General features: G+C 51.4%; 1 protein-coding gene across 21 annotated transcripts in view; it reads left to right on the top strand.

The window, feature by feature from the left end:
* Positions 1–21285, top strand: part of SVIL (supervillin) — a 202420-nt gene that overhangs the window by 111520 nt on the left and 69615 nt on the right. For 17 of the 21 annotated variants that reach the window (XR_011381724.1, XM_051821616.2, XM_051821617.2 and 14 more), the window contains 5 exons: positions 3672–3729; positions 9741–9832; positions 17092–17149; positions 17271–17422; positions 19144–19759. Coding sequence is in view for 20 of the 21 variants with exons in the window: in XM_051821600.2 (XP_051677560.2) it covers positions 3672–3729; positions 9741–9832; positions 17092–17149; positions 17271–17422; positions 19144–19759 (976 nt within the window). In the remaining variant the exon portion in view is untranslated. Of the gene's footprint in view, positions 1–1815; positions 2161–3089; positions 3130–3671; positions 3730–9740; positions 9833–17091; positions 17150–17270; positions 17423–19143; positions 19760–21285 lie in introns of those variants that run through there. The other 4 variants (XM_051821620.2, XM_051821621.2, XM_051821601.2 and 1 more) reach the window with 3 other exon arrangements.

The raw sequence follows: 21285 nt of genomic DNA on the forward strand, positions 1-21285 counted from the left end.
ACTTGTGCTTTCATGACAAAAGAAGCATTTAAAGTCTTTCTGGATGATTTTAATGAGTATGCTATAGAAGAATAATTTCAGGAATGTAAACAGTGATGAACCAGGGACACTGTGTGTCATAAACCACTCTGTTCTTCAGAAAGGACGGCTTATCAGCAGATATTATTTTATCTTATTCATTTATTTCCAGAGTCAGTCATTTCCATTCTTTCTTCCGTGTCCTCGACCTGTTCCAATACTTTTCTCTTTTTGTCTTTAGCACTCTGTTAACTCACACTAAAGTTTCCACCATAGTTATCTGCAGTAGTTATGTTGCTTCTTGCTGAGTTTATTTTTAAGGTGTATTCATTTATTCGAAAGGCAGAGAGAGAGAGAGAGAAAGAGAGAGGAAGGGAGGGAGAGAGATTGAGCTTCCATTCCTTGGTTCACTCCCCAGATGGCTGCAGCGCCTGGAGCTGGGCTGATCTGGAGCCAGGAGCCAGGAACTTCTTCCGGGTCTCCCATGTGGGTGCAGGGGTCCAAGCACTTGGGCCATCCTCTGCTGCTTTCCCAGGCCCATTAGCGGGGAGCTAGATCAGAAGTGGAGCAGCCGGGACTCGAATCGGTGCTCATAAGGGAGGCCGGTGTCACAGGCGGTGGTTTAACCTGCTATGCTATGATGCCAGCCCTCTTGCCGAGTCTTTCAACTTCCCTATTTGTCATGTTCCTTGCATTATTCTATAAAGGTAGAGAAATCAGAAGGGTAGAGAAAATGCCAAATAAAACCACCAGCCCAGGGCTGGTGGTTGAGGCCATTTGGGGAGTAAACCAGTGGATGGATGATCTTTCTCTCTCTCTGTCTCTCTCTCTCACTCTGCCTTTTCAAATAAATAAATAAATTTAAAAAGAGAGGGATACACACTCAGGGTGGGGTGAATTGTGGTCTTCTTATTTTTAATTTATGTTCATTTCATTTGAAAGGCAGACAGACACTCAAAGAGATTTTTATCACTGATCCACTCCCCAGATGGCGGCAATGGCCGGGGCTGGGCCAAGCCAAAGCCAGGAGCCCAGAGCTCCATCCGGGTCTCCCACGTGGGTGCAGGGACCCAACTGCCTGAGCCATCACAGCTGCCTCCCAGGGTGCACATTAGCAGGAGGCTGGGTTGGAAGCAGAGCGGGGACTGACACCCAGGCCCTCCATGACAGGATGTGGGTGTCTCAAGGAGCAGTTTAACCTCTGCACCACACCCCTGCCCCTGAACGGTGAGACTGATGTCACCCCGACATCAGTGGCTGGGCCCGATTCCTACATGTGAATGATTGCTCATCGCTTAGTCCCCTTTAATGCTGCCTTTCGCTGTCATTCTCCACGGATGGCACATTTTCTAGGGGTTGCATTGCTTGCGCCCACCAGCCCTGTGTTTTGCCATTGAAAACAAACAGGGAACAGTCCACTAGGTAAAGCTTGGCGTGACAACTTCTGTCTCAAATGAAAATGTTTGAACCTCTGGGCGTATCTGTCCTTTCTTTTCCCACGGTTTCACTCATATGTTGTTTATAAATCTTAACTCCTAAGTATGAGTCTCTGGCTCCCTGTTAGGTAAAATATTTCAGTTAATTCAGCCAAAGCCATACTTGGAGCAGCCTGTGAGAATCGTTAAGTACACAGTGAGAGTCTGGTTTTTGGGTTTATTTTTTTTCCTTTCTCTCTTTGTTTGTGTGTTTGTTTTTAAGGAAAAAAGAAAGTGATTTTGACTCCTGCTGAACCCTCATGGTTCAGTTGCACACTGCTCAGCCAGAGCCCTGCGTGTGCCCGGGCCGTGGCTGTGCAGGGCTCACAACACACGGTCCCAGCCCTGGTACCCAGTCTGCTTTCACGTCTCCAAGCCTAATTTCTGTCTGTAATCTGATTATGCGGCGTGAGCTGGTTTAGCCTGCAGCTTCTTGCTCTGTGTTCACCACACGCTCAAGGACACAAGTGCCTGGTCGCTCTAGCCCTGCGCTGAGGAAAAAAAAAAAAAATCTCAACCCAATTTTGCTGAGTGCGGCCCAAGGCCGTTGCTGGTTGAGACTGAGCCGTAGCGCTGGCTGTGTCTCTGAACCTGCCGTGTGCGACCATGCTCAGAAACCCAGGGATCTCCAGCTGCCTGGGAGCTCTCAAATTCTCTGAGAAGCAAGGTAAGGGGCGAGAAAGAGCCATGCATGGAGAAACCCCAGGACTGTGTTGGAGATCTGGCTCCTTCTGCTTTCTCAAAGGACACTTTAAATATCTAATTGAGGTCGTAAATGAGCTTATCTTGGGATTCCTGAAAATGTGCATGTTTTTCTGTTGTGGGAAGTTCCAGAGCCTGCCAAACCAGGGAAGCATTTATTTACATAGACAAGACGGCAGATTAATTTGGAAATGCCCAACTTCGGGTGAAATCCTGGCTGTGTTGCATTCCAGTGAAAATCATTGTTTCTAAACCAAATGCTGCACAGTCTACAGTGTTTCCTGTAGGCGGTGATGAGTGAAGGTCTCTCTCTCTCTCTTTTTTATCAACTCTTTGTGCGAGATAATTTGGAACAAAATATTACTTTTGCAGTGGCTTCCCGGCCAGCCCAGAGGAAAATGCATGCTTGTAATTTACTGCTGAGATGGGCTCGCTGAATCCAGACGTCTCTGCTAACACTGTTGGGAAGGGATGGCAACAATGCAAGTCTCTGATTCGGGAGTTTTCCTCTTCCAGCTGACTGCTGTCTCTTTAAATACATAACGGGATCCTTGTATCGCGGCCTGCGCCGCTTCCATTGGCTTGAGAGCTTTCGCTTTGTTGGATGGCGCTTGCGGGCCAGAGTTTCCAGACTCGGGGACGCAGGATGTGTTCTGGCGGACAATTGAGTGTCTGTGTCCGGGGTACTCTCTGTCCCCTCCTCCCCAGGCTCCTGTCCCCTAGGAAAGAAGCAGAGATCTCTATAAGCGGTTTCCTTGATTGGACACACGGTCCCCGTGCCAAAAGCTCTAAACCCGATGACTCGCTGTTAGATGGGTAATGAATTCTGTCCGCACCTGGCTTTGATTAACCCGCGCGCTGGGGACGCGTGCTTCTCCTGGATGAATTGCTAGCAGCTGTCTTTACATCATGTGTATCTCGTCTTCAGACAGCAGTGAGTGCTTGTTTTGATGTGCGATGGTTTAGATTTTCAGGGAAAGGATGAAGTCCCTGACTCTTAAGAACCGTCTTTCCAACCCCGTGTTCTTTACGACACCTCAGGGGTATTAGGCACAGGGCTGTCCCTATTTTAGGTTACCTTGACCAAATTGCTTTATTATTTTTCTCTTATTTCCCCGCTGTGGGTAGAGAGCCATGTGATTCAGTTCAGCCCGGCTTTGAATTCTCCTTGTTGCCATGACATATTTAGATGATAACATGGAACTACATAGTTTTTTTTTTTTACCCTATGGAGTGTGTCCACCACTTTCCAGGAGAGAAAAACAAAACCAAGCCAGCGCTTGCCTATGTCTGATTGGTAGGCAGCATCTGATTCTTCGAAGGTGACATTTTTGTATCCTGACTTCTTGCCTGGTGAATACCTTGTCTTCAAGTGTATGCTCACGGGCAGTTTGGAGAATGTTTTCCTGTTGGCTCGTTTGCCTTTAAACTTGCTGTGTAACGATGTCCACGTTACTTTCTTCCTTCCTCCCTTAGATTTCAACAAGAAGAACTTGAGCTTCATTGGATCCCCGCCTCGAAGAACAGCTCCAAGGTAAAGTGGCCTTTGTTTGAGAAATCCTCAGTTTGGAAGATTCGCACTGGACTCTAAAAATCATTCTCCTGGATCCCTAACTCACGAGTTTCCGTGCGTGGTTAGCTGTTTGCCCCCGCAGAGTGGGATGGATTAGGGTGCAGCCTGCGGGGGAGTATGCTCCACCAGGAGACATTCTCTGAACTGGAGATGATCTGTGCTCACGGAGGCACAGAGCTTCGCTGCCTGTTGTGTGTGCAGACTCCGCACAGCTGCCTCTAGCTTGGGCTGTCCATTGAACGATCTCTCCACCAAGTAGGGAAGCACTGGGGGTTTGGAAAACAAGGGTCTCCCCTCTCCTGTCCTCCCTGCATCCCTTCTTCCCACCCGTCCTATCTCCTTCCTTCTCTCCCCGCTGTCATTGTCCACCCCTCTACCTGTCAGTGCACTCGAGTCTTACTGCCGTATCTTACCACCCCTTTCTTAACCTTGGCCCTGGCATGCCACTGGTGCTGGCTTGGCTTACCTCGTGTGCTACAATCCCACAGCATAAGACACCAGAAAGGCAAAAGTCTGGGCCGGAGGGCCAGCTCAGTAGGTCCCTGTCACCGGTAGAGTCTCATATTTCCATGGAGGCACCAAGCAGTGATCCCAGGTGCCGATGGCAACTTGGACTTCACCTGCAGGGGGACCCGTGCCCTGGTCTACCATCTGTCCACTCAGATGCCCTTCTTCCTAAAGGATTGCCTAGAAGGTCCATTGTGTTAGCATTAGAGCAGGCACAGGGGACTCCATCCTCACCTCCTCCCCCGGCTGAGCCTGCCTTTGAGGCGTGGTTGATCCAGTGCACCCACTGAGGAGGAAGAACCTGGGTGTGTTTCAGAGAGAACCTGGGGCGTCTCACCTCGGGCGTCCCTGGCATCTTGGCTTAGTTGTAATAATAAGGACGCAAAGAGGGACAGGAAGGCATTGCTCAGACGAAGGCGGGAACAGCCAGAGCTCAGGGCACAGGGACCCACAGGGCCACAGCTCTTCTAACAGCCGTGGGTGCCGTCTCCTGCATCCACTGAGCTGCTTGTCATGACAGTGCGTGTCCGGGGGGCTGGCGGCACCAGGGCCTGTCTGCCTCCTCAAGAGAAATCCGGGCTCCCAGCCGCGAGCTGAGGGAGAGGAGAATGTCAGGGAGTGGGTTTCGCCTCGCGTGTCAGAATGAGAGCTTCAGGAGCAAGGTGAGCAAACTCAGAGGAGCCTCAGGCAGCCTGGGCACTGGTAGTTGTAATGAAAGCTGAGCAGCGGTGTGCACTGGGCACTGTGGTTAAGTCACTGCCCGGGCCGCTCGCACCCCCGTCACCGTGCCTGATTGGAGTCTCAGCTCCTCTGCTTCTGTCCCCAGGAGGCAGCAGCCACCAAGTACTTGGGTCTCTGCCACCCAGCTGGGAGACCTGGATTGAGTTCTGGGCTCCCTACTTCAATTTGACCCAGCCTTGGCTGTTGCAGGCATCTGGGGAGTGAACCAGTAGACAAAAGGTCTCTCTCTCTCTCTCTCTCTCTCTCTCTCTCTCTGTTTGTATCTTTCTGTCTCTGTTTCTTTCTTTCTTTCAAATAAAAATAAATAAAAATTTTGCAAATAATAACAGCAGAAGTCTACAAAACGCATACCCTGAAGAACAAAAGTAGGCATGGATTGCAAATATTTTTGCACCAAAATAAACTTGGCTTTGAAGCCCCTTCTTTGAAGTCCCCTCCCGTACCCGATGTTGCAGCAGAGACAGAGACGGCAGCAGGAGAGTGTCCTGCGCTCCCTGTGAAAGCAAATCTCCCCTCCTTGCTGCTGCGAGGCATTTAAGTAGGTTAATGGGACGCGTTGGATGAAGAGCTGAGTGCGGGAAGCAGGGGCGATGATTTCTTAGCTCCGTGGAGCGGTGGAAGGAATGGCAGCGTCAGAGAAGAGAAAGGGCTCTCAAGGTGTATCTTTACAACATGTTTTAAAAGATGTATTAATTTATTTGAGAGGCAGAGTTACAGAGCAAGAGAAGGGGAGGCAGAGAGAGAGAGAGAGGGAGAGAGAGGTCTTCCATCTGCTGGTTCATTCCCCAAATGGCTGTAAGGACTGGGGACTGGGCCAGGCTGGAGCCAGGAGCTTCATCCAGGTCTCCCATGCAGGTGCAGGGGCCCAGAGACTGGGGCACCTTCCACGGCTTTCCCAGGCACATTAGCAGAGAGCTGGCTCGGAAGTGGAGCAGCCAGGACTTGAACCAGCGCCCATGTGGTATACCGGTGTCGCAGGCAGAGGCTTAACCTGCTGTGCCACAGCCAGCGCCGGCCCTCAGGGTGTTTCTGGATGCTAAGTTCTAATGTTGTGGTTACACATTCAGGCCCGTGGCCAGCTGTGATGTCAGCTGTGCCAGGAGGGACGGTCCCCTCCTGAAATGTTAGGGTCCTGAGTCTGGTTGAGGCCAGGGCCAGCCGGTCGTGTTCTTCCGGGGAGCCCTGGCATCTGAGGAGGAAGAGCAGGGCCCGGCCTTGGAGCTCAGGGCTGGGAGGCAGCCACCTTGTGGGCCGGGCGTGGACTGGGCCCTGGCACCTCTGATGGCTCCAGGGGCCGTGCCAGGGCTCTCTGGGGATCATCTGATGATCCAACAGCGTAACTCCCGATGAGTGATTCAGAATCCGCTACCAGCGCATCCTGCCCCTGGGGCATAGAGAGGGCAGGGAGTGGAGGGCACCTCTTACCTGTCCTCTCCTGTTGATCTCAGGGCACCTGCATCCTTTGCCAGAATCAGATCTGCCAGTGCTGTCTCCGAGGAGTTAGCAGTCTCTGGCTGGGGGCAGGGGGCAGGGGAAAGTGGAACAAACTGTAGACGGCCACGTGGACTCCAGCAGATGCTTGGCAACGTGGTGCAGACCCCGCTTGGGACATTTTCATCCTGCACCTGAGTCCCTGGGTTCAAGTCCCGGCTCTGTTTCCCATTCCAGCTTCCTGCCAATGCACACTCTGCTGATGGCTTCATTCGTTTGGGTCCCCGCCACCCACATGGGAGACCTCAGACTGAGTTCTCTCTCCTGTCTTCAGCCTGACCCAGCCCCGAATGTCATGGGCCGTCTTCCGCTGCTTTCCCAGGTGCATTAGCAGAGAGCAGGATTGGAAGTAGAGCAACCAGGACACAAACCGGCGCCCATGTGGGATGCCGGCACTGTGATACTTTTCTATAAAACAACATTTACATTCAAATATTTTTAAGTCATGGTTTTTGAGAAAAACATCATCGAAATGATTTAAGCCGCTTGGAATACATGGAAAGAGTTCACAGATGGAGTAGGAGCCCGTGAGAGAGACGCACTGGTGTGTAGCTGAGTTCAGGCACCTGCTTGTGGGGTTTCCCCTGAGGCAGGGACATGCAGCAGCTGCTGCCCAGTGGTGGAAGCCGGGCCTGGAGGGGAGGGAGCGGCATTGCAGCAAAGCCTGCAGGAGAGCCCAAGAGATTTCCTGTAGACTGGGCTTTCCATTGCTTCTGTCCCACCATGATTTGCATGATTTGCGTGGCTTGTTTAAAGAAAGCAGTTACATGTGGGGGCCCAGTGCCCGGTGACCACTGAAGACACCCAGGCAAGTGTGGAATGTGAGGGCAGTCTTTTCACTCTCTTTCCTGACTTCGTTGAGCAACAGAGAATCAAAGAATGAGAGGTCTTCCATCTACTGTTTTACTCCTCTGATGGCTGCAACAGCCAGGGCTGGGCCAGACTGAAGCCAGGACCAGGAATTCTATCTGGGTCTCCCACATGGGTGCAGGAGCCCAAGCACTTGGGCCATTTTCTGCTGCCTTCCCCCGCACATTAGCAGGGAGCTGGGTCAGAAGTGGAGCAGCCGGGACTCGAACTGGTGCCCCATGGGATGACGGCATTGCAACCAGCAGCTTAACCCACTGCGCCACAATGCCAGCCCTTCATTGGACTTTTTGATAAACAGAGAGAAAGGGGGAAAGAAGCAAACATAAACATGTTTACTTTTGAAAATATATTTGAACCCCACAGTCAGTGGTTTCGGCAGCTGAATATTTCAGGGCTGTGTTATTTCGTTTTGATGCAGAATTTTCCTTCTGAGATGTGGAGTTTCTTAAAGAAGAAACAGAGCTTCCCACTCCAGCTTCCTGCTAATGCACCCTGGGAGGCAGCAGTGATGGTTCAAGCAATTTGGTCCCTGCCCGCCCACGTGGGAGACCTGGGATTGAATTCCCACTTCTGGCTTCATCCTGACTCAGCCACTCCGGGGTCAGAATATTTAAAGTAGCAGTGAAATAGTCCATTAAAATCACATGCTACTCCCTTAGAAAGGAACATTTCTGGGGTGATTTATTTTGTAAGAATCTAGGCTACGCATCTATCTGAATGATATACTGAGAAGACCCACTGCCGCTTTGCAAGTTACCAGTTAGAAGTCACTGCTGATTTCAGTATCCGACTAGGCAGATTTCCTAGCATCTGAGTCCAGATAGAGAGTGGTTTATTCTCAGGACTTTCAATGAAGGAGCGAGAAGGCATGGCTCACGTTCATGGAGCTAAGCCTTACCACGTGTGTATACGGTAAGAAGGATTTCAGGTGCACTTGGCTCCAAGGAAGTGGAGCAGCCGGGACACGAACTGGCGCTCACACTGGATGCCGGTGTTTAGTGGTGTACTGTGCTTAGTGTACATGTGGGGGCTTGAGTATCCGCCCCAAGGAACCCCGGCCCTGGGATGCAGGAGGCCCAGCATTAGGCTGAATGCATTTGCAGAAGTGATGGTGTCCATTGGGCAGTAGTGGTTTCCCGGCTTCCGGGCTCTGGTTTCTCCCAGCCAAGCAGCAGTGCCATCTGCCCTCTCGGACTCCAGGCGTGTTTCTAAGGAGGCCGTGGAATTGTGTGCGCAGTCACCTTGGTGCATCTGTGCATGGGATCAGTGCAAGTGCTAGATTGGAGTCCTGACTCCTCTTGTCAAATACCTGTCCGTGGACAGACCATGCAGTGGTTTCCTTGTGGGAGCTTGAGGGTTAAACCAGTCCAGTAGGAGGTTTTCTTCCATCTGTGGGTTCCCTGAGATTCCCTCTCACAGCAAAGACTGCAAAGCACATGCGTTGGGTGGTGCCAGCTCAGCACAGTCGGTTGTAAAACACCTTAGCCGCACGTCATTGCGTAGTGCATACTCACAGGGCCCTGTGGGGATCACTAAGATCAGGCCGGGCCATCTGTGCAGCCTGCATCCCACATGGCATTCCTGGGCTGGGTACCTGCTCCAGCATCCTGCTCACGATGGCTCAAGTAGGTGGGTCCTTGCCACCGCCCACCTGGGAGACCTGGCTGGAGTTCCTGACTCCTGGTGTTAGCTCAGGCCAACCCTGGCCATTGCAGGTATTAGGAGTGAACCACTGATGGGAGCTTGCTTGTTCTCTCTCTTTCTCTGTCTGTCTCTCTCTGTCTCTCATATAAAGAAGTAAAAATTTACAAAACAACCTTGCTTCTAGAATATGCTTAGTATAGGTGACAAGCACGCAGTCCAGCCCAGTTCTTTCTCATTCTGCCTTTCCAATTCCTCTTTGGTCCCACACACCTGTGTGAGCTGTCAGACCTTCTTGGCCAAGCTTTGCGCTCTTGGTTGTTCAGAGGAGGTGTTTGTTCCTCTGACCTAACCTCATCACTGGGGCGAAGACGCGGATTTTCCGAGGAGGAAGTGGTAGCACAGAGAGGCTGAGTGAGGAGTCCACCCTTGCACAGCCTGGCCTGGGTCGGGAAGCGGCAGTGAGGGCTCCCAGGTCGGCTGTGTTCCCAGAAATGTAGCTGTTGGGCTGCACAGAAGCCAGCGTGGTAACACACGCTTGAATAAGTGAGAAAAGTTTCCAGTTCCTGCCCCACAGTCAGACTTGGCCTTGCGAACCAGCGGTCTTCGGTGCGCAGGTGGTAACAGCGGCTCCGCGTTTGTGCCGTGCATTTGTTCACAGCCTGTCCCATCGTGCGATTTAAGTCGTCTTCTAGACTCTTCACTAATGGGATGGCCTTTAGCTTTCAGAAAGAGTTCTCCCTTGAAGACAAGGAACAGCTCCCTAACCACAGACGAGGCATCGATGCCCAGCTCTTAGCTGCACTTCCTAAAGGTAAGGCTTTCGCTGTCTGCCCCCTTCCTGGCTCACCCGGGAACTCGCAGCGACTGACACACGATCGCTGCCCTTGCTGCTGGCCCCTTCCCGGTGTTGGCACTGTAACCCGTAGCCTTTCGTAGCTCCGGACTGGGCTCTAACACCGGCACTCTATCCTAACCCCCTTTCTTCGTCCCAAGGCGCACGCACCTATGTTCAGTCCACCGCTACTTCCACAAGTTGCACCTGCAGTCAGATATTCGCGATATTCGCACCTGCTCTGAGCCAGGGCCTCCTAGGTTTGCCCGTGAAGGGATGTCCACCTTGTGTGTTCTTTCTTCTCACCAACTGTTACACCGGCACAAGGTGTGCGCATCTGATGAGAGAAGAGATCTGATGGAAGGGCCAATTAAGATAAAACCCAAAAGAAATTAGACCAGAAGAAATATTCTTTGAATAGAAGCAAAATCCAGTTGGAAAGCCCTGCTGACAAATTGGAACAGACCCTGGGGAGCCGAATGGGTGAAGTGTCTGGGCATAGTCTGATGTTTCAGACTCCAGGGATTTGTCCCGCTGAAGACAACTGAACCGGGGACGTGTCGCAGTTGTCAAGCATTTGGAAACTGTCACCTGAAAGAAGGCTCAGTCTTTGTTGCTCCAGAGGCCAGGCCGTGAGAATGATATGGTTAAGGAGGCAGGCGAGATTTCACAGGAGAAAGAAAGTTCCAGTAGTTCATGGCACAGCCCCCCACCCCATCTGAGAGGTGTGCGGTCTACAACCCCCGTGTCTCGTACCCTGCATCTACCAGGTTCTTTCCTACCCACACACATCTGTGAAATGGGGTGGACCATGGGGATGGGTGTGTGGCCCAGCTGTGAAATGGAGCAGTCCTCTCCAGTCTTGGGACTCTTTATGAAAACCAAAATGAAACCAGTTTAATCTGGGCCAAACCTAAGTACTGAAGATCTGTGAATATGATCAGAATATAAAGATGAACAGATCGATGGGGCCGGGGCTATGGCACAGTGGGTAAAGCTGCTGCTTGCAGTGCGGGCATCCCATGTGGGCGCCGGTTCGAGTCCCAGCTGCTCCACTTCTGATCCAGCTCTCTGCTATGGCTTGGGAAAGCAGTAGAAGATGGCCCAAGTGCTTGGGCCTTTGCATCTATGTGGGAGACCTGGAGGAAGCTCCCGACTCCTGCCTTTATATCATTGCAGCTCCGGCTGTTATGGCCAACTGGGGAGTGAACCAGCGGATGGAAGACCTCTCTCTCTCTCTCTCTCTCTCTCTCTCTCTCTCTGCCTCTCCTTCTCTCTCTGTGTAACTCTGACTTTCAAATAAAATAAATAAATCTTAAAAAAAAGATGAACATATTGATGTCAGAAGGGCTTAGCAGAGTTGACATAGAGGGCACAGTCCCATAGGGTAAGAGTCGTTCCCATCATGCTGAAGGGCTCCTCTTCCCCTCTCTCTACCCCAGACACTTTTAGAAATAAATACATGATCCCTTAAGGCTCAATAAAATGTAACTCATATAGCAATATTTATTTACTTATTTATTTGAAACAGAGAGAGAAAGAGATATGGGTGAGCGAGAAATCTTGCATCCTCTGGTTCACTTCCCAGATGCTCAGAACAGGCAGGGCTGGGCTGGGCAGGACTGGACCAAAGCCAGGAGTCCAGAATTCCACGCAGGTCTCCCACATGGATGATAGAGACCCAAGTGCTTGAGCCATCACCTGCTGCCTCCCAGCATGCACAGCAGCAGGAAGCTGGATCGGGAGCAGAGCCAGGACTTGAATCTAGACATTGTGATAGGGATTTGTGGGCCCATGATGAAATCTAGAAACACGTAAGTTTATTAGGCAGTGTTGTCTAGAGAATGTATCTTAACGAGTCTAAAAGTATAATTTTCACAAACCAAAGATGATTTTATGTGTGAACTAGGTTTATGTTTCTTTTTAAAATTATTTATATTTATTTGAAAGTCAGAGTTACACAGAGAAGGAGAGGCAGAGAGAGAGATAGGTCTTCCATCCGCTGGTTCACTCTTCAGATGGCCGCAATGGCCGGAGCTGGGCTGATCCAAAGCCAGGAGCCAGGAGCTTCTTCCAGGTCTCCCACGCAGGTGCAGGGGCCCGAGGACTTGGGCCATCTTCCACTGCTTTCCCAGGCCATAGCAGAGAGCTGGATCAGAAGAGGAGCAGCTGGGATTCAAACCGGTGCCCATATGGGATGCCAGCACTGCAGGCGGCAGCTTTACCCGCTACGTCCCAGCGCCGGTCCCTAGATTAATGTTTCTAAATTAACAAAGCCCCTTAAATCTTCCAAGTGTAAAAAGCAGAAGATCTTCCCGCTCACAAATTTCACCTGAATGCTCTCTGGTGTTCAACCACATGGTTTTGTTCCCTGTGAATTTGGGTGGGCACATTTGGGAAGACCAAAGTATTGCCAGCAAAGTCAGAGTTGCACAGAGAGAGACAGATTTTTCTATCTGCTGGTTCACTCCCCAGATGGCTGCAGTGGCCAAGCTGAGCAAGGTTGAAGCCAAGAGCCTAGGACTCTGTCTGGGTCTCCCATGTGGGTGCAGGGGTCCAAGCATTTGGGTCATCTTATGCTGCTTTCACAGGCACATTAGCAGGGAGCTGGCCTGGAAGTGGAGCAGCTGGGTCTTGAACCTGCACCCATATGGGATACTGATGTTTCAGGCTGTGGCTTAACCCACTGTACCACAGTGCCAGCCCCCACTCTTTCTTGACCAACCAAAGCTTATCAGAAGTAACTCAAGAAATAGCCTTGTGGAGTTTGTACTGCCACGGAAGTGCCATTCTGAATCTCTCCAGTAGCGGGCTGGAAGAGCAGGAGGACTCCGTTAGTATATGTAAACGTGGTGATGTGTTTGAAACCAGGATAGGAATTTTCTTCTGACAATGGAAGTTAGACTGTACCTCCGCACCTCTAGATGATACCACAACCACCATTACTACACCTGAACCCCTGGCGAATTGGGACTATGGTGTAGACACCATCAACTGAACTGTGGCTGTGGGGTGTTCTTATCCTTTAAGGAGTACATCCTGGGGGCTGGCCACCATGCTGCAGTGGGGAAAGCCACCGCCTGCAGTACCAGCATCTCATGTGGGCACCGGTTCAAGTCCTGGCTGCTCCACTTCCAATCCAGCTCCTGCTAATGGCCTGGGAAAGCAGCGGAAGATGACCCAGGTGTTTGGGCCCCTGCCACCCATGTGAGAGACCTGGAGGAATCTGCTGGCTCCTGGCTCTGCCTGGCCCAGCCCTGGCTGTTGCGGCCACCTAGGTAGTGCATTGGCAGATGGACGATCTCTCTCTCTCTCTAACTCTGACTTTCAAATAAATAAATAAATGTTAAAAAGAAAAAGAAATACACACTGAAGAATTTAGATACAAAGAAGTGCTGTGCTACAACTAACACTTAAATGTCTCAGAATAAGTAGAATGTAAATATATGTATATATATGTGTGTATATATGCACAAACATTCCATTCAAAAATGCATATTATGAGATAAGTATGCGTGGGTTTCAGAAGTTTTTACGCCAAGATAAACTTAGCTTTTAAATACATTTTTCCATTTGAGGAGTGAATGGAAGATCTCTGTGTGTATGTATCTCTCTCTCTGTCTCCCTTACAAATAAATATAAAATAAAAATGGTGTGCGGAGACTTCCCCTCTAATATGCAGAAGTCTTTGGCTGTCAGATGGCTGTGTTCAAGGCGGGTTGCCCAGCCTGGTGTCCAGCCAAGGGCAGAGGTTCCCTCACATGCAGGACAGGTGGGCTGGCTCCCTGTCCCCCTCTCTCTGCTGTCCCTGGTCCGGGCTCCTTGCTGAACCACTGTCTTGTCACTCAGCTGCTTCTGTGGCACCCTGGTCCCTGGGCACCCTCACACAGGGCAGACTGGTGGGAGGAACAGTGCCAGGTGGGAGGAGGCAGGTGGCAGGTGGGCATGGTCTCCGGGTTAGTTGGCCTGGCCTAGAACATGGGCGACGGAGGATGAGATGGCGCAGCTTTTCCCCATAATGTTGGGATCTTTTAAAGCATGCCTTGGGCTACGCAATGTCTCTAGAAAGTGTTAAAAATTAAACATCTAATGAAATGAAAGCGATGTGCAACAATGCAGTTCGAACAACAACAACAAAAGTTGTCTTGAATTTTGCCAGTGGGCGTCGTGTGACTTTCCACGCAAGTTGGCGGTTCTTCCTCTTAGTTAAGTGATGTGGGAGGGAGAAGGTGTTGCTGTGTTACACAGGTCCTGCTACCACCACGACACTTTTCCTTCTTCTCTCAGAGATGGGCTTGAGGCATGGGTTTCCCAGGATTCGCTTCCAGCAGCTTCTTGACCCATCTTATGAGAAACATGGCCCCTTTCCCCCTGTCTGGGGGTAAATAATTAATCAAAGCTCTTTGGTTCAGATCACCCTTGAAAATAGTTGTGAGATACGTACTGCCAGCTGTGCAAGTCTTTTTTTTTTTTTTTAAGAGGTAGAGTTACAGGCTGGCGCCATGGCTCAATAGGCTAATCCTCCACCTTGCGGCGCCGGCACACTGGGTTCTAGTCCCAGTCGGGGCGCCGGATTCTGTCCCGGTTGCCCCTCTTCCAGGCCAGCCCTCTGCTGTGGCCAGGGAGTGCAGTGGAGGATGGCCCAAGTGCTTGGACCCTGCACCCCATGGGAGACCAGGAGAAGCACCTGGCTCCTGCCATCGGATCAGCGTGGTGCGCCGGCCGTGGCGGCCATTGGAGGGTGAACCAACGGCAAAGGAAGACCTTTCTCTCTGTCTCTCTCTCTCACTGTCTACTCGCCTGTCCAAAAAAAAAAAAAAAAAAAAAAAAAAAAAAAAAAAAAAAGAGGTAGAGTTACAGTGAAAGGCAGAGGCAGAGAGAGAGAGAGAGAGGTGTCTTCCATCCACTGGTTCACTCTCCAGATGGCTGCAATTGCTGGAACTGTGCCGATCCAAAGCCAGGAGCTTCTTCTGGGTCTCTCACGTGGGTGCAGGGGCCCAAGGACTTGGGCCATCTAATACTGCTTTCCCAGGCCACAGCAGAGAGCTGGATCAGAAGAGGAGCAGCTGGGATTCAGACCGGCCCTCATATGGGATGCCGGTGCTGCAGGTGGAGGATTAACCTGCGCCATGGCACTGGCCCCATGTGCAAGTTTAGCTAATTTGCTCACTGGGGAGCTGTTATTAGTCAAGCTTCCCCTGAGAAGCTGGGTAGGACGCCTTCTCAGTAGGAACACACTGAGAGAGCAGGTGCACCTCTGCCTCCAGCCACTCTGCTTTCTGGGGAGGCGACTGGGAGACTTCTCTTTTCAGCTGCCTTCAAATCCGTTTCAACTGAAGTTTTAAGGTGGCTGTCATTTAAAAAAAAAAAAACATGTTGTGTCTGCACACGATCAAAGGAAAGCGTGTTACGATCAAAGGGAAGCGTCTTACGTGTGTGCCCGTGCAGTTTTGACTCATTACTGAAAATGACAGCTTTAAAAATAAATTAAGGGGGCTGGCGCTTGACCTCGAGGTTTAGGTGCCTGCATCCCATATCAGAGTGCCTGGGTGCAAATCCCGATCCACTCCCAGTTCCAGCTCCCTGCTAATGTAGACACCGAGAGGCGGTGGAAATGGCTCAAATGACTGGGTCCCTGCCACCGACATAGGAGACCCAGGTTGCGTTCTGGGCCCTTGGCTTCCACCTGGTCCAGTCCCATCATTTGTGGACAGTGAACCAGCAGATGGGATCACTCTCTCTCCTCTTTCTCTTTCTTATAAAAATGTTAAAATAAATAAAATGCAAATGAAAACAGTTGAGCCTCTTCACTCTGCTTTGAGGTCCTCCCTGACCCAGCCTGTTGGAATTCCCACCGGCCCCCAGCCACCCAAACCCCGCGTCTCCTCTCCACCCCTTCGAAGGCCCTCACGGGAGCCACTCCGAGGAGATGAGCCTTGTGAATTGGTGTGACGGAGGGGGAGGTGAGAAGAGAGGGCTCTAGTCTCCACCACCGGGAACATGTCCTTCCAGTGGCAGCCTGCAAGGGGACGCCCAGGAACTGGGTCACTCTAAACCGCGGCTGACTGTGGTGCTCCACCTTAGGTTCCCAGGAGTCCAGATGGTCACGGGTGCAGTGATGGGGTGAAGCCGGGTATCTCTGCCCCCTGATGGCCCTGCAGGAGTCGGCATCCTCCATCTGTCAGTGTTTTCTACCTGGAAAGCATACAATACTTTGTCATGGGGCCGGCACTGTGGCGCAGTGGGTAAAGCTGCCGCCTGCGATGCCGGCATCCCATATGGGAGCACCGGTTCAAGTCCCGGCTGCTCAGCTTCCAATGCAGCTCCCTGCTAATGCGCCTGGAAAGCAGAGGAAGACGACTCAGATAGCTGGGTCCCTGCCACCCACTTGGGAGACCTGGATGGAGTTCTAGACGCCTGGCTTCAGCCTGGCCATGGGGGTCATTTAGGGAATAGAGCAGCAGAAGGAAGAGCTCTCTCTGTCTGCCTTTCCAAAAAACAATCTCTGAAACCTAACAGAAGTAGAAAAGAGATACTGGGGTTTCTGCTTACAAAACACCTCACTGTGGCCGGCGCTGTGGCTTACTTGGCTAATCCTCCACCTGCGGTGCTGGCACCCCGGGTTCTAGTCCCAGTTGGGGCGCCGGGTACTAGTCCCGGTTGCTCCTCTTCCAGTCCAGCTCTCTGCTGGGAGTGCAGTGGAGGATGGCCCAAGTGCTTGGGTCCCTGGACCTGCATGGGAGACCAGGAGGAGGCACCTGGCTCCCGGCTTTGGATTGGCACAGCGCTGGCCACGGTGGCCATTTGGGGAGTGAGCCAACGGAAGTAAGACCTTTCTCTCTGTCTCTCTCTCTGTCTATAATTCTGTCAAATCAAAAAAAAAAAAAAAAAAAAAACACCTCACTAGAGAAATCTTGCTATAGCCAGGCCCTTCTTTTGACTGCTTACCTGGGTGATTTTACTTCTTAGCCCTGTCTGTGACCTGGGTATGTGCTTATGTAGGTGCACGCATGTACATGCGTGTGCATGTGTGCTTACTCCTTTGACGTCTGCCCTCCCCACCTGCTAGAGAGCAGCCACCCCTCCCCTCCCCGGGCCAGGAGGAACTTTGAAGGATCGAAAGGTCACTGTGAGGTGGGAACCAAGAAGAGAAATCAGAGCTTAGGAAGCACCTGTTGGCCGGCATGACTCACATGAGCACGTGACTACTAAGTTGCGGATTTTTTGTTTTGTTTTAGTTGCAGAATTGAGAAAAATCTTCGAGCCAAAGAGGAAGGAATTTCTAGACATGAAAAGGTAAGGCGCTTGGGGGTGGGGTTCGTGATTAGGCAGCGCGAGCCCTCGGCAAAGCAGCGCTCGCTTTTCTAGCCGAGTGGCTCTCCGGGGCTCAGGAGGCCTTCTGCGGTGTCTTGCACAGAAAAGAAAGAATTGCCCGGCGCTTAGAAGGGATCGAGAATGACACGCAGCCCCTCCTGCTGCAGAGCTGCACTGGGCTGGTGACGCATCGGCTGCTGGAGGAAGACACGCCCAGATACATGCGCGCCTCGGACCCCGCCAGCCCGCACACTGGTGAGCAGGCACGCAGCGGCCCCGCCCTCAGCAGGTGCCGCAGCACCCTCGCAGCTCGTGGAAAGTGAGGTGTGAGGTGGCTCCGGGAAGCTTGCAGGAAAATTAACGTTAGAAAGATAAGTTTGTTCTGGTGCCCACCCCCCCCCCCAGATTGGAACTATCTTCTGCCTTTCAAATAAATAAAATGAATCAACTTTGAAAAAACGGGTGGGTGTTGTGGCGCAGTGGATTAAGTCGCCACTTGGGACACCAGCATTCAGAGCTGAGTGTCTGGGATCTGGACCCATCCAGCTTTCTGCTAGTGCACCCCCAGGGAGGCAGCGGGTGATGGCTTGAGTACTTGGGCCCCCACCACCCACTGGGAGTCCTGGGTGGAAGGTGTGGCTGCTTGCTCTGACCTGACCCAGCCAGGTCATGTAGGCATCTGGGGAGAGAACCAGCAGATGAGGATCTCTGTCTCTCTCTTTCTCTCCCCCACCCCCGGTTTCTCTTGGTGCCACTCTGCCATCCCAATAAATAAAAATGAATAAATAACCCATAAGACATTAGAAACTGCTTAAGTACCCAGCAGGTTGAGATGGGTACACCAACTATCATTAAACCTTAAAGCCTTCAAAATACAATTTCCATGTACAAATACGTAGGTGTTTCAAAATGCACTTGCACCAAAATTGTCGTTTTAATCCCATTTCCACAAATGACTTGAAGTAACCTTTTATAAGAAAATATTTTCTATAAGCATTATTAATATTAAATATTTTATACAGAAAAAAGAATAAATCAACAAAAGACAAGGGTTAACAATGCAGAGCAATGTACTGGGGGATTTGGGTTTTTGCCTGCCTGTGTTTTCATGTTAGGTATTATTTGCATTGGGCATATGAGCTACAGTTGGAAAAGGCCATTTCTGTTCAAAAAAACACAAAGCCACAAACCTGGTGAACGTGATGTGGGCTGTACTAGTAACAGTTCCATCAGGTCCTGCGAAACCACAGACAGTCACTTGTCAAGTCACAGCACTGCCAATGCCTGCCATCTTTAAAGGACTCTGAACTTGTCCTTGGCTTCACACGGGGAATACTAAATTGAAAACCAGGGCCCAGCATTGTGGTGCAGCAGGTTAAGCCACCACCTGTGACCTCAGCATCCCCTGGGCATGCCACAGGTTCAAGTCCCAGCTGCTCTGATTCTGATCCGGCTCCCTAGGCTCACTCTCCTGGGAAAGCAGTGGAAGATGGCCCAAGTGCATGAGCCCCTGCCACCCATGTCGGGGAGGCCAGGATGGAGTTCCAGGCACCTGGCTTTGACTTGGCCCAGCCCCAGCCATTGTGGCCTTTCGGAGAGTAAAACCAGCTGGTGGAAGCGCGCGCGCTCTCTCTCTCTCTCTCTCTCTCTCTTTCTCTCTTTCTGTGTGTGTTTGTGTGTGTGTGTGAGAGAGAGAGAGAGATAGACATTCTGTCTTTCAAATAAATAAATTTAAAACCAGTGGGAAATAACCAGGGGAAATAAGGGTGGGGCCCTGGCCCACTCCCCATGTGGCTGCCCGGAGAGCACCCACTGCCTGGCTTCCTTTCTCTGTGTCTACAGCAGCTCCGTTCGCTCCTTTGAAGTCTGTCCACAAGTGTGAGTTTGGTCTGGCGTGGGCACTGTCCACAGCAGGGGCTGTCTTCCTGCGCGTGTCCCAGGATCTCTGTATATCGATTGTCTGTCTCTTCCTGTAGGCCGATCAAATGAAGAGGAAGAAACTTCGGATTCTTCTGTCGAGAAGCAGACCCGGTCTAAGTACTGCCCCGAATCCTCAGGGGTCCATGGTGAGCCGTCTTACAGTGCGGGGACCATGGACACCCACGGGCTCGAGTCCAAAGCGGAGAGAATCGCCAGGTACAAAGCAGAAAGGAGACGGCAGCTGGCCGAGAAGTACGGGCTCACCCTGGACCCGGAAGGCGACTCCGAGTACCTCTCCCGGTACACCAAGTCCAGGAAGGACCAGGACGCCCCCGAGAGGCGGGGAGGCAGAAGCGAGAAGCAAGAGGAGTCGGGCCAGGAGCCGAGTTCTGCGTACTCCAGGACCTGCGCGGTGGACCTCAAGGACCATGCCCCCCGCGGGAGCGACAAGGAGCTGCTGTTGAACGTGGAGAACCAGAGACGTGGTCAAGAGCCCCCCGCGGCGGAGAGTTCCTCGTCCTTGTCCTTGTCCTTCTCCGGCCGCGACTCCTCCTTCGCTGAAGTGCCAAGGTCCCCGAAGCAGACACAGAGCTCGTCCTTGTCCATGCAGCGGCCGGTCTCCCCGAGCCTCTCTGGAGGTGATGCACCTCTGCCCCCTGAGACCCGCTCCAGGTGAGCCTGAGCCCTTCCGCTGTGTGGGGGTCACCCTGCCTTCTCGCCTCGCTGGGTGGCAGGCTTGGAGCATTCTCGGTTTCTCTGCAGGTCCCAGCTCACTGACTAATGTATACTTTGATTCTTTTCTTCATTTCCACGGTGTCCAGCAGGTTCCAGCAGAGCAATCAGCCTCGCGTGCTTTCACTCTCATTTCTGCCCTTGCTACTTGTAACGTTCTTTTTCTAAAAGGACAATCCAGCAGGTATCTCAGGGACACCTCCCTGTTTCCCACTTGCCTTGCAAAACTAGTTCTTAACGTTTATTTTTCTAGAATCGCAGCCCCAGTGGAGGTTTGGGGCGGCCACTTAGCAGGAGGGGCACTGTTAGCCAGAGGGAGGTCCCCGTGTGGGGTGCAGAGTGCGGGCTGTGAACTGGACGTGACCATGAGTGCACTGTTAGACACGTCTGCCTCTGTCCACCCATCAGCACACAGTTGATTGGGTGTCAGGACGCCTCATTCAGAAATGGCCCAGGTGTTGAACAAAGACAAGAAGGGCTCCCAGGTGGGGGAAATGGAAAAGACAGACAATCAGAAAGCTGGGTGCCAGAGAGCGTATGTGTTTGTTTCTAAATTTAAATTGGAAGTGCACATTGGCCACGCTTACTTACAGCGCAGTGGGCTTAGAGCTCCGGGGTCATCGTCCCAGTAGAAGTCGAAAGGAGTGTTGGACAAACTTCTGTGTGCATTGAGAAGAGACAAGAACCTAAGGCTGAGCAGATTCTGAAAGCAAAAAAATGCATATGTTGGGAAACGCCTTCCCATGTTTGCATCGGGCAGAACAGTAAACCTTAGCTCTTCGCTGAGTGTCGGCGGCAGGACTGATGCATGGTGCTGGAGTGAATGAGGGATATTAAGCCAAAGACCTGTCACCACTTTGTCTTTAGCGCTATCACTGTTTCCCAGAATGCATTTCTGAGGATGCCAAAGATGTATCTTTTTATGGTCCCTAGTGGGATTCGCTGCTTGAAATTTAGGGATTGTGAACTATTGTCTCCTGTTTTGCCCTGGTATTAGTCGTTTTCTGTCCAAGCAGGTCCTCCGTGTGTTTTGTGAGTAGAACTAAGAAACCTCATAGATTCCGGTTTAGAAATCCGATTTAGGGATATCCGATTGATTACATTGCTTGGCACACGAAGAATCTAGTTTGGGTTGCCGTATTCTGAAGTGACGGCTGTTTGGAGCTGTCGTCACAATATCTGGATTGCTCATCTGCATTTGCATACCAGAGACTTCCAGAAAGATTTTGAGTCAGTTGGCATAGGACTCAAAGCTGCTTGAGTTATTCAAATATTTAAAAAAAGACGATATGTAAAAGGCTTGCATGCATTAAAATCTTAATATTCAAACTCTATAAAGCCGAAAGGCTGAAGGGCTAGGGAAAGCACCGTTAATTTATTTGGGTCTGTACCCAAACACCATCGCTTCTTGGCTGGGTGTCTTGAGGAACCCCATGACTTACCTTTCCTAAGCCTTGCCTCAGCCG

The sequence above is a fragment of the Oryctolagus cuniculus genome, chromosome 13, assembly GCF_964237555.1.
Source record: "Oryctolagus cuniculus chromosome 13, mOryCun1.1, whole genome shotgun sequence".
In the NCBI taxonomy this organism is placed as follows: domain Eukaryota; kingdom Metazoa; phylum Chordata; class Mammalia; order Lagomorpha; family Leporidae; genus Oryctolagus; species Oryctolagus cuniculus.